The sequence below is a fragment of the Pteropus medius genome, unplaced genomic scaffold, assembly GCF_902729225.1.
Source record: "Pteropus medius unplaced genomic scaffold, Ma_sr-lr_union100, whole genome shotgun sequence".
Taxonomy (NCBI): Eukaryota; Metazoa; Chordata; class Mammalia; order Chiroptera; family Pteropodidae; genus Pteropus; species Pteropus medius.
This window is the reverse complement of record NW_024350326.1, coordinates 431815-443620: the sequence shown is the minus strand read 5'-3', so window position 1 is coordinate 443620 and position 11806 is coordinate 431815. Positions and strand designations below refer to the sequence as shown.

Sequence of the window (11806 nt, the reverse complement as noted above, 5' to 3'; positions counted from 1 at the left end):
CTGAACTTCCTGTGGTAATCGTTTCACAATATACGTAAATTAAACGCATACACTGACGTATGCCGAGAAATTGTCAATAAAACTAGGAATAAGTTAAACGATACTCCAGAGAAACTCGAATGTATACGAAGAAATTGAGAGCGATCGAACAGGTTAATGTGCGGATAAATATGAGTTGCTTGTCCTAATTAAAAAAAAAAAAAAAACTTTAAAATCGACTTTAAAAAAAAATAACATTATGAGATTAATAACAATATATTATGGGGTTGAATTATGGGCTTATCAAAACCACACCAAGGTAAGCACACAGAAACAAAATATTACATGGAATATAATTCAAGTTAATAATTAAAAATGTTTCTCTCCTCGCTTGCCTTCCAGCCATCGAGGTACGACTGTCAGGGAGAGTCCTAGAGACCAGAGGTGACGGTCATCTCTGGATGGGGCACAGGGCCGAGTCATCGGGCACCTCCTCGCTCCACAGAGCTGTGTGGGGTGGGTCTGGGGATGCCGTGGTCGGATGGGTCCCCATCCTCCTGCTCGGACTCTGGAGCCCAGACCTCAGGCCGCCTCGAGCAAGGGGCTCAGTCACGCCTTTCGGCCTTGTCCACGTGGGAGTCTCCGAACCGATGGGAGAAACAAGGTCTGAAATGAGAGAGCAGCTCTGGGGAGGGTTTGCGCTGGAGAGGACGAGACGGGTACAGCCATGAAGGTAGCTCCAAACCCAGGACACGTTGAGAAACCTGCTCACCTGGTGTAGTAGATCCAGGTGAGGCCGTAGGTGAGGAGGAAGCCAGCACCCATGAGGGCCCCCCTCAGCAGGGTGAGGACCAGGGGCCAGGAGCCCTGCTGCTCCCCACAGCTCTGGGGGTAGGAATAAGAAACACCTGGAGGAGAGAGGAGGTGGAGGTGTGAGTTTCCTTAGGTCCACACCTTAGTCTTGCTCATGGCCCCCCCTCAGAACGCAGGTGTCCCGCTTGGACTCACCCCACACGACGAGCTTCAGGGAGACGTGGAGGGACACCTGCGGGTGCTGAGCTCGGCAGGTGAATTCTCCGCCATCTCCTGAGACCACGTGGCGCAGCTCCAGGACTCCAGGGTGCAAGGGATAGGATGGGTTCAGCGTCAGGCTTCCCCGGGACCAGCTCAGCCTGGCAGGGGCCTCGCTGTCGGTTCCACACACCAGGCGTAGAGACTGGCCCTCCTGGACTGTCAGGGAGGTGGCGTTGGCCAGGTCCTCTGGGACTACGGAAACAGAGAGCCAGAAGGGCAGGGCTGAGAGGCCCTTCTGTCCACGGTCCTCCCACAGACACAGGAAGGGAAAATAGTAAGGCTAGCATTGCAAGCGAAGGCCAGTCAGGGTGAAGATCCATAACGTGAGGAGGAGGGAGGAGAGGCAACCTGAGGGTCCCAGGACAAAGGAGAGGACGTTTGAGGAAGAATTGTTATATCCGGGCCTGGGGGAGACCACCCAGGAGGTCGACCTTGATATGCAACAGCACACACGGGTGTGATCACCGGAGGCTTGCACACGGGTGTGAGGCTCTCAGCCTCCTGCCGAAGGGTGAGGGAGCCACGGTGGTGCTCTCCGAATGCGAGGGAACAGGGTCGGCTCTGGGGTACGCAGAGGTCGTTCGGGGGCCTGAACTGCGGCCGGCTGGAGGAGGAGGGGCCCCAGCACCCCGCTCACCTGTGCTATTTCCCCAGAAGATGCGGACCAGCAGCTTCCGTGGAGCATCTGGAACAGGAATAAGTAACTGGCCACCTGCAGTATGACCACGAGCATGGTGCTGGGGTCTGGAGCTCTCTCCACCTCCACCCCAGTCACGTCTCCGAGAACAGTCCCCAGGCACCCGCCCAGGTCCCGCTTCTCGATCCCGACGCCCACGGTCCTCAGAGACGCAGTGTCCTGGCTGGGCACTCACAGGACACTTTGAGCCGGATGGTCCTCTCTGTGCTCACGCCGCCATGGAAGGTCACCCGACAGGTCAGGTTGGTGCCGTGGTGCTGGGGCCCAGGGGTGAGGGTGACCATGGAGGAGTGAGGAGTCCTGGGACCCAGAGAGGTGAGGTTGACCCCAATCCAGGAGAAGGCGGGGGGCGTCCCCCTCTCACAGGCCCACGGCACTGAACACATAATGTTCCTGGGGTGGCCAGATTCTAGGGTCCCCCGGATGTTGATGTCAGGTGTCTGTGACAGAGCTGGGGAGGAGAGGACAGAGACCCACACCCTGGAGGTGGGGGTGCGAGTGTGCCCCCAAGAGCTGCCTCTGCCTCAGGCCAGCCCCAGCGTCTTGTCTCCCTGGGTCCCTCCCAGAGAAGAAGGGGGACGCATCCCAGCCCTGCCCGGGCCACCCTTGTGGCCTCTCTGTGACCCATGCCTTACCTGTCACATGCACAGTGAGTTGGTTTGTTTTGTAACTATATCTCACATAAGGCCTTCTCTCCACTCTAAAGAAGTAGGTCCCCGTGTCCCTTCTCTGTGCGTCTCTGATGTCCAGGGAGCAGTTGTCGTTCTCGGGGTCCCCGAGGAGATGGAATCGGCCCTGGGTCTCCTCCTGCACGGCTCGACGCGGGTCGTTTGTGGCCACGGGAGCATCCCGATCTTCCTTCGCCCCGGCCCGGAACCAGTAGCCGTGAGCTGGGGGACGAGCCCAGTAGCTCTCAGGGTAGGAGAAGGCACAGGGCACGGAGACGCACAGGCCCTCCTGCACCGTCACGAATGCCCGCACTGTCAGCTTGTGTGTGTCATCCTGAGCCAGGGACCCTGCGGGAAAGGAAAGTGAGCAGAGCCCCCAGGCCGCCCCCGCCCTCCCCGCGGCCACTCACCCGCCCACAGCAGAGGCAGCAGCAGAGGCAGCATCTCTGCCTGGAGGCGTCTGGGCTCCGTGCAGAAAAGAGAAGGAAGGCGGTGTGTGTGGAGGGGGGACTCGGAAGCCGGGGCGGAGCCCGGGGCCGCCTCATTCAGGGAAGTGGAACCTCAGAGAAGAGCTTAGCCCCCCTCTGCACAGAGCATGGACACCCCACGGCCCAGGGACCTCGAGACCCTCCCAGAGAGGACCAGACAGAGAGCAGACCCCAGGCTCTGCCCCTTCCCCAAGGGGCTTCCCCACAGCGGGGACCAGGGCCGCTGAGGGCATCTGAGGATGGGACACGTGAGTCTCCGGCAACACTGACTCCTGGTCCATTGCCTTATTATCTATTATCTATCTATCTATCCATCCATCCATCCATCATCTATTTATTTATCATCTATCTACATCCATCCATCCATCCATCCATCCATCTATCTATCTATGTCTATTTATTGTTGATGAAACCACACCTGTAGCCTCTCGGAAAGATTTTTAGGACCATCGTATGGTGAGGAAACATTCCATCCAGGTTTACGAATGGTTTTCACGATATTCTGGCACATCCAGAAGCGGACCGTCGCCAAGGGGGCCCCCTACTGGCAGAATCTCGTCAGTACACTGGGTTTTCCTTTCATCCGCGCTGAGACGTCCGCGAGTGAAACACGCTCAACAGTGGCCCAAGGTTTGAGTGACCAATTTGTCTAGGAATTTACCCATTTACTAGAGATTTTAAATTTACGGGAATAAAAGATTTCCGTAAAGTGTATTCCTTTCTGGGTAATTCCTGCCGCATCAAGCGATGTCTTTTTTATGTTCCTGGATGCTGGCTATTCTTGCCTTCCATATTTATTCCTGGATTAATCTCACATGAGGTTTGTCAGTTTTATTATATCAAAGAACTAACAGTTTTTGATGTTACTCCACTCTATTGAATATGTTTCCTATTATATGTGCTCTTGGTATCTGGTGATTCCTTCTAATTCCTGTTAGTTTATTTTATTGTTCTTTTTCTAAGTTCTTGAAATAAAACCTTAGCTTATCAAATTTTAGACTTTATTCATCTCTAATACATACAACTGAAGTTATATATATATATATTTATATATTTCCTCTAATAACCACTTTAGTTTTACACTAAACGTTTTATTATCACTCGATTTTAAATAACTTTAAATTTACATTATAATTATTTAATCTATGACTTATTTGTAAGGGATCTTCTAAATTTCCATGATAATAGTTACATATATAGTTATCTGGAGAGATATTTTTGATTATATAATATATTGTATCATCATACATGGAACAATATATATTAATCCAACATAGGTTATGTTTTCATTGTTAATTTCTAGCCCAACAAGCTTGGAGTCAGAGAACACATTCTGTATGATTTCCATCTGTTGACATGTGTTGACATTTACTTCACAGCCCAGTGTATGTAAAATATTTTGAACGCTCCATGTGTGTGCTCAGAGCTTACATCCCATCATCATTGGGAGAAGTTTTCTATCTGTGGCCGTAGGTCAAGTTTCTTAATCCTCTTGCTTATATGTAGCATATAACACATCCTTAGTGATTTTCTTGTCTTTGTGTTTCGTCAGTTATTGTAAAATATATATTAAAATTCCCTCTATGAATGTGAATTAATCTAGTTTTTTTTTTTTTAATTTGCCAGTTTTTGCCTCAGATTGTCACACGCATGCCTATTTCAAATGTTGTATCTTTCTGGTAGCTTGAACTTTTAATCATTGTGAAGCAGTCTCATCCATCTCCATTAACACTCTTTATTGTAAAGCATATGTTTTCTGATATTAATACACTTGTGATGGCCCGTTTTATGTGTCATCGTGACTAGGCTTCATTCCCAGAACCGTCAATCAAACAATTGATTTTTTTAGGTTTTACACAGATTTCTTATAAACAATATATAGCTGTGCTTTTCTGACTATATTTGTATGTTATCAGGAGCATTAAGTCCATTTGTCCTTAATAGGTTTTTAAAAATGTATTTGGGTCTAAATACAGAATCTCATATCTGTACTCTATGTGTTCTGTTCTCTTTTTCTCCTCTTATTTCTTGTTTTCTCTGGGTCGACTGAATAATGTTTACAGAACCTGGGATACTTCCTCTAGTTTGGAGATGATAAACTTGGCATCAATTCTTTTAGAAAGTTTCCTTGAGGTTACAACAACAACATTCAAAACCTAAAGCTTCTCATACCATTTCATTTTCTCCTGAATGATATAAAGACTTTATAAAATACAAATTCTTTTTATACTTTCCTGAATTATGTGACTCTGGTGTGGTATCAGTAGTATGTTTTACGTTTGACCCCTCTACACATCATTCGTTTTCGCAGTAAACGTTTGTTTCCTGTAGCTCACGTTATTTGCCACATTCTTATCTTTTTGTTCCTTTTCGCATCTCAGACCTTCCATCTGGCTTCGCTTTCCTGATACCCAAATCACATCCTTTAGAATTTACTTTGAAAAGTCTTTCGGTTACGAATGCTAACATTTCGCGTATGTGTCTTAAATATCTTTCTTTCACTTTTGGTCTCAAAACATAATGCTCCTTAAGCAGGACTTCTAATATTTATTTTTTCTGAAAACATCACAGATAGCTTTCCATTGTATCTGAGCTTCCACGATTGCCCCTGAAAAAAATCAACTGCGGTCCTTTTTACATATTCTGTCTCTTTCCACCCCCCTGGCTGCTCTTAAGAATTTCCCTTACTCCTTGGTCTTTGTTGTTGTTTTGTTGTTGTCATTTTTTCGGTTTCACTGAAGGAATAGAGGCTGGAAATCTAAGAGGAAGCTTCTGGGATGGGCACGGAGTATGGGTGGCTAGTAAGAAATGACGTTGGCATGGATAAGGGCATAAACTTTATTTGGAGGATCCAGGAAGACTGTTGAGCAGGTTGTGACACAGACACCTGAGACCGTGGCCTCTGGGATTGGCCTCTCCAAGCCTCAGGGGAAATCGTGAGCAGAAGTTTTCTGTAACAGCAGCTAACAAAGTCCCGACTCGAGCATGTGTTCAGAGTTCTCGAAAGCTTCGTGTCAGGACTTTTGTTATCTGTTTCATGTGTGCCGTTGTATTAACCTTTCACAATCATCTGGTTAGATAGGGATGATTTCCTGCTTTGCAGAACAGTAAGGCAAGGCACGGAGAAGCAAAGCGACTCTCAGATAAGTGGTATAGATGGACTTGAACTTGGTTCTTTTGGACACAAGTCCTGTGGTCTTCCACATGTACTAGAGGTTTCATACTATTGCCAGGAAGGCCATCAACTTTTTGAAAATCAGACACTCAGGATTATGGGCTGAAAATCATAGAATTAATACGTTGAAGTCTTAGCCCCCAGTACCTCAGTTAAAGTGAGGTCAGTAGGGGGGGGCCTCAATTCAACAGAGCTGGTGTCTTTATAAGAAGGGGAGACGAGGACACAGACACGTGCAGAGGGAGGACCACGTGAAGACACAGGGAGGATACGGCTGCCTACAAGCCAAGGAGAGAGGCCTTGGAAGAAACCAAGCCTGCCACATTGATCTCAGACTTCCGGCCTTCAGAACGGCGAGAAAATAGTTTCTCACTTGTGCACCTTGATCTCTGAGTACTCGGTGTTGGTGCCTTCCTGTTGCTGAGGCTTTGGCTTGTGAAATCTGAGGAAAGCATAGTGGAGCTCTTGTCCCTCTTCTGAGATGGAGCTAGCATCATCATGGCCTCGGTGACCTGAAAGGCTGTCTGCCCAGAACCGGTGCTGATGCGCCTGAGTGGAAAGAGACAGGATTCGAAGCGGGTCAAAAGGGCCCGGGGTTGGGGGGGGAGCAAACAAGGACCCGAATGGGATTGGGACTGATGCAACTTTTATCATTTGCCCGTTCGTTTATTTTAAAATGCTTAATAATTAAGACTGGCAATTCCTTAGAGAGTGTTCGTATTCATCACGTTATTTCTTTTAAGAAATGATGAGAGAGGATGCTGTGATCACCGTCATCTTACTAACGGTCAAACCAAGGCTAAGAGAGATAGTCTTTGCCCCAGAGGCACACATTGATATACATACGCCCTTGAGCTAGGACTCAAAACCAGTCTTTCTAACTATAGAATGTCTTTCTCTGTTTGGTCAGTGTGCCGGGTGCTGTGCGTGGAGTGAGGAGGAAAGCAGACACGGCCCCCGATACCATGCAGCTCATGGTTTTCCAGGAGAGGCATTTACTTAAACAAATGTAAAACAAACAGATTTCAAGTTCTAAATGAAAGATAAAGCAAGGGCAGGGGTGGCATATTGTAGAAGGCAGAGCCGGAGATCAGATCCTGCGCCCATGATGACAACCAGATGTCTCGCTCATATCTGCTTCCTGCCCACCACACCCTCGGGCTCCAAAAGCATGAAATAGAAACTCTCAAACAGGAGCTCAGAGAAGCAAAGACCGATAGTCTTTGGAGAAGGCCAGACTGTGGGTGGCGATCACCCAATGGACTATGCAGATGTCACATCACACAGTTGTGCACGTGTCATTTATATAATGCTATGAACCAACGATGCCCCAATAAATATCATTTTTAAAAAGAGAAAAAAGAATGAAAATAAAAATTCATCGAACTGTACACCTGAGATGCTTGCATTTTGTCGTATGGAGACAAAATATATATATTCCGGAGGAGAGGATAGGCTGACACGTGGGGCGTAAATACCCCCAACAAACCAACTGGACTACATGTGCACTCCATCAGAAACAGAAACATCAGAGCAGCTGAATCTACAGCTTAGAATAACCAATTTCGGAACTCTGGGGAATGTTGCATGTTAACAGAAAAATGCCTAAGGGCCCTTACCAAGGGTGCAGCTGAATAGGAGCTATGTCCTGTCACTCACCCTGGAGCCCGAGCCCACGACGTCATCCAGGTGGTGCACTGGCTGGGCTGCTTTCTTCCTGTGGGTCTTCACTCTAAGGGACCGCCCTGGGCTTTTCAGCCTGGTTATTTGGGGACATGGAGTAGGCAGACCATCAGACCACCCCTACTCCCTATGCAGAGCACGCAGGGAGGAGGGTGGAGGTGGGTCCAGTCTCCAGGTGCTCCCCTAACCCAAGAGAGACCTGGACCAGGGGTAGCTGGGAAGAGCCCCGCTTCTTGGCCCAGTTGGTTATGGGCTGATTCATGCCCACACTCAGCCTCCTTTCCCTGGCTCCTGGCTTTCTGACCAGTCCAGGGTCCTCCAGCTCAGGTTTTCTGAGATTCCATGACCTTAAGCCTTTCCCACCCCAGGCATCTCTTCCCATCCCTGGAGCCCACATTCACCTGCAGATGAGACCAAAGCAGAGAGAAAGCAGGGCCGTGACACCAGCTCCCCCGATCACTCCCATGATTGTACTGGCCCTGGACTCTGGTTTAGCTGTAGATAATTTGAATTTTGTGTAAATTCCAACTCCAATCCATGGCGTCCTCCCAACTGGCCACTTCTGTCTCCATGTGTGTCCACTCCCCATCCAGGACATGTCACTCAGTATTCTGTTGCCTTGTAGACCCTGGACCAACCCTTTCCCTAGCATGCTCCCCTTCGCTGGCCTCAAGGATGAGGATCTTGCGCCCCCAGCCACTCCAGTCTGGGCCTTAGGGTGTCTCTCTGAGCTGCTTCTCTCTGGAGCTGTATAGCTTGAATCGTGTGCCCCGCAAATTCATATGTTGCAGTCCTAACCCTCCAGGATCTCCCACCATGCCCCGTACCTCGGAGTGTGACTTTATCTGGAGAGTAGGGTCTTGAGAGAGGTAATAGTGAAAATGAGGTCACGAGGGTGGGCCCTTAATCCAATATGACTGCCATCCTCATCAAGATGGGGGATTCGCACACAGACACACACACACAGGGAGAACGCCAGATTGGAGGTGGGGGCAGCGATGCTTCTACAAACTAAGGGGTGCCAAAGAAGGCCGGTGAACCCCCAGAAGCTGAGGGACAGACCGGTAACGCACTCACAGCCTCGGAAGGAACCAACCCTGTCGACGCCTTGATCTCGGACTTTCGGCCTCCAGACCTGTGAGCCATGAACCTCTGTAGTTAGGCCCCCGGGTAGGGGCATCTCTCCTCGCAGTCCTAAGAAACTGCTACAAGGGCCCAGGCTTCTCCCCCTGCAGACTCCTGACCTGAAGCAGCAGGACAGTGGCGCTCGGCCCTGTGGGCATTCTGGGCCTTGCGTATGAGTCTGAGGCTTGAGCTGAGCCCCCTGCTGAGGCTCCGGGAGCTGCTGGTCCAGGACCCACTGAGCCGGAGGTGGCTGTGACTGTGATTTTCCCCCAGCAGACCCACAGTGGCCAGTTCAGGGAGGGGGCCGGCCGGGCTCAGGAGGAGCAGCTGCAGTGCAGCCCCTCGTCCTCCCAGGGGCAGGAGGGGAAAGTCTTTGGGGACAGAGGAGAAAGGTCATTGGTGCCTCTCCCCTCCCCCAGCACCCAGGTATCCCTCCCCAGAGGCTCCCACACTCACCGACCATGGAGAGTCTGAGAGAGACATTTCGGGAGCCTAACAGGTGCTGAATTTGGCAAGTGAACTCTTCTTCCTCTGCAGTCCCCACTCGAGGCAGCTCCAGGATCTCGGTGCTGGAGATGGGGGTGGCATTTGGGGCTGGGGGCCCCCGGAACCAGCTCAGTTTTGCGGGGGGGTTGCTGTCAGCAGCGCAGCAGCAGAGCCTCGCCCTGCGGGACGGGAAGGGACGAGGTGCTTTGCAGAATCTTGATGGCTTTGGGGAGAAGGAAGTGCAGAGAGGGAGAGAGAGGGTGATGGGGTGGACGAAGCTGGGGTCTCCCTCCTCCTGCGATGTCCACACTAGCTCTGAGGTGGGGACCGGCAGAGTCCCGGCCTTGGGCCTTCTGAAGAGGCCCAGACTTCCCTGGAGCTGCCCAGGCTGCTCTGCAAACGGGGTCAGAGGGCTGTGGACAGCGATATGGCAAACAAATGCAGTTACTGGCCAGAGAGGAGTCCAGGGGAGCAGGAGGAGGTAAAACATCAGAGACAGGGGGAAGGGGGAGGGGTGTGAGCTCCCTTTGGAACTGGCCACAGAAAGCTGTGGGCGAGCAAGAGTAACCTGAGGGAGCTGAGCTTTGGGGCGACTTACCACCCGTGTTCTCTGCCCCCGTCCCGTCTGACTTCAGTAGCTGGCCTCTTGTACATACCCCACTTAGTCCCTGGACAATTGGAGCTCTGAGTGTCCCTCCCAGCCCTGGGAAGAAGAGGTCTTTGCCCACCTGTGCTGTTTCCTTGGAAGACGCTGATGGCCACGTCCCGTGGGGCATCTGTGATAGAAGGGTGTGGCAGCTTCAACATCTGTGGCGATGGATGGGTGGACACTGGGCTTCACCCCCGACCCCCAGGGCCATGGAAAAGTGGCTCCCTTCCTGGTGGACTACCAGAACCTCTACTTCAAGCCCTGGACTAGCTCTGCTCTAGCCCCACCCCTCAAGGACCTGAGCGTCCTGGCCCGGCACTCACAGGTGACGTTAAGCTGGACGGTTCTCTCCAAGGTCACACCAACTGCAGGAAAATGCACCTGACAGGTGATGCTGGTGCCATGGTCCTGGGGCCTTGGGATGAGGTTAATCTCCAAGGAGAGGCGGGTCCTGGGGCCCAGGGAGGACAGGGCAGCCGACGTCCAGGAGAAGATGGGGGGTGTGCTCTGCTCACAGGCCCAGGGCACAGAGCAGGTCACATTCCTGGGGCGGCCGGACTCCAGGGTCCCCGGGATGAGGATGTGGGGCCTGTGGGTCAGAGCTGGTGAGGAGAGAAAGGAAGTTAGGGCCTCTCGGTGTGTTCAGCCGGTCCCAGGGCTTTGTCGTGGCTGTCCCCACCCCAGCCCCGAGAGGAACAGAGCCTTCGTTTTTCTATTTCTGGCACCCCATACCCTGGGGCCTTTCCTTGAGCCCCTGCCGCACCTGTCACCTTCAGAGAGAGCATCTTATTTCGATATGAGTAGCTCCTGGTGTAGTGTTCCATTCGAAAGAAGTACATCCCACTGTCCCGCCAGCTGACATCTGTGATGGTCAAGGAGCAGTCATTGGGTCCAGGGTCTCTGGGGAGGAAGAACCGGCCCTGGGCCCTCTCCTGCAGCTTCTGTTTTGGTTTGTTTGTAGCCACTAGAAGATCATCATTCATATTTACCCCTTTCTGGAACCAAAACAGGTAGCGGGGTCCAAAGTTGATACGCGGGTAGAAAAATTTGCACGGCACGAGGACACACAAGCCCTCCTGCACTGTCACAGACTCCTGTAGATCCAGTTGGTACCCCCAAGGCTGAGTCAGGAGCCCTGGAGAGAGAGAGAAACTCAGACCAGAGCTCCTGGGCCTCCCCCAAGTGGGGTCCCCTATCCCCTCAGCCCACTCACCTCCCCACAACACAGGCAGCAACAGCAGCAGCCTCAGCAACATTCCTCCGTCATGCCCTGGCACAGCCTGCCTTCTGGGGTCCCTCAGAGAGAAGGGAAAGTTGCAGATAAAAGAGGGCAGAGGAGACAGGCAGGAAGCCTGTGGTGAGAACAGATCACAAGCCCAAAAGAGGGGACTTTGACGCATGAAAACACAGATGTGACTGACTCTTTGAGATCGTCCAATCCCCTTTCTGCGTGCGGCCAACAATCTCTGAGGCTCAGAGGAGGTGAGGGCCTCACCCAAGTAAGACAGCAAGGGAGGACAAGGGCCCTCGCATCCTGCCTCCTGGCTCGTGCACAGCCGTCTGCACTGGAAGTCTCACCTGGCCAGCCCCCTGTCGGTCACGGCCTTGGGACCCACAAGGAAGTGGCCTGCTAGGGATGAGTTTTAAGATAGCCCGTAGAGGCACCAGAAGCAGAAAACGGTCCAAGGAGGTAAGAGAAACATCACACACCTCCGTTTCATTCATTTTCATTTATTCATTCACTTACTCGCTCACTCACTCATTCGTTTGCAAACGAACATT

The 11806-nt window shown here is 51.4% G+C and overlaps 1 protein-coding gene and 1 pseudogene across 1 annotated transcript; both read right to left on the bottom strand.

Moving 5' to 3' along the window:
* Positions 1 to 244: 244 nt before the first annotated feature.
* LOC120583995 (sialic acid-binding Ig-like lectin 14) lies at positions 245 to 2422 on the bottom strand. The gene is made up of 5 exons (XM_039839578.1): positions 1926 to 2422; positions 1691 to 1738; positions 988 to 1245; positions 752 to 887; positions 245 to 645 (listed from the first exon to the last, which is right to left on the bottom strand). The coding sequence occupies exons 1-5, from the start codon at positions 2134 to 2136 to the stop codon at positions 585 to 587; spliced, it is 714 nt and encodes a 237-aa protein (XP_039695512.1). The 5' UTR covers positions 2137 to 2422; the 3' UTR covers positions 245 to 584.
* Positions 2423 to 5145: 2723 nt separating this feature from the next.
* On the bottom strand, positions 5146 to 11354 carry LOC120583986 (sialic acid-binding Ig-like lectin 6; annotated as a pseudogene).
* Between the last annotated feature and the right edge of the window lie 452 nt (positions 11355 to 11806).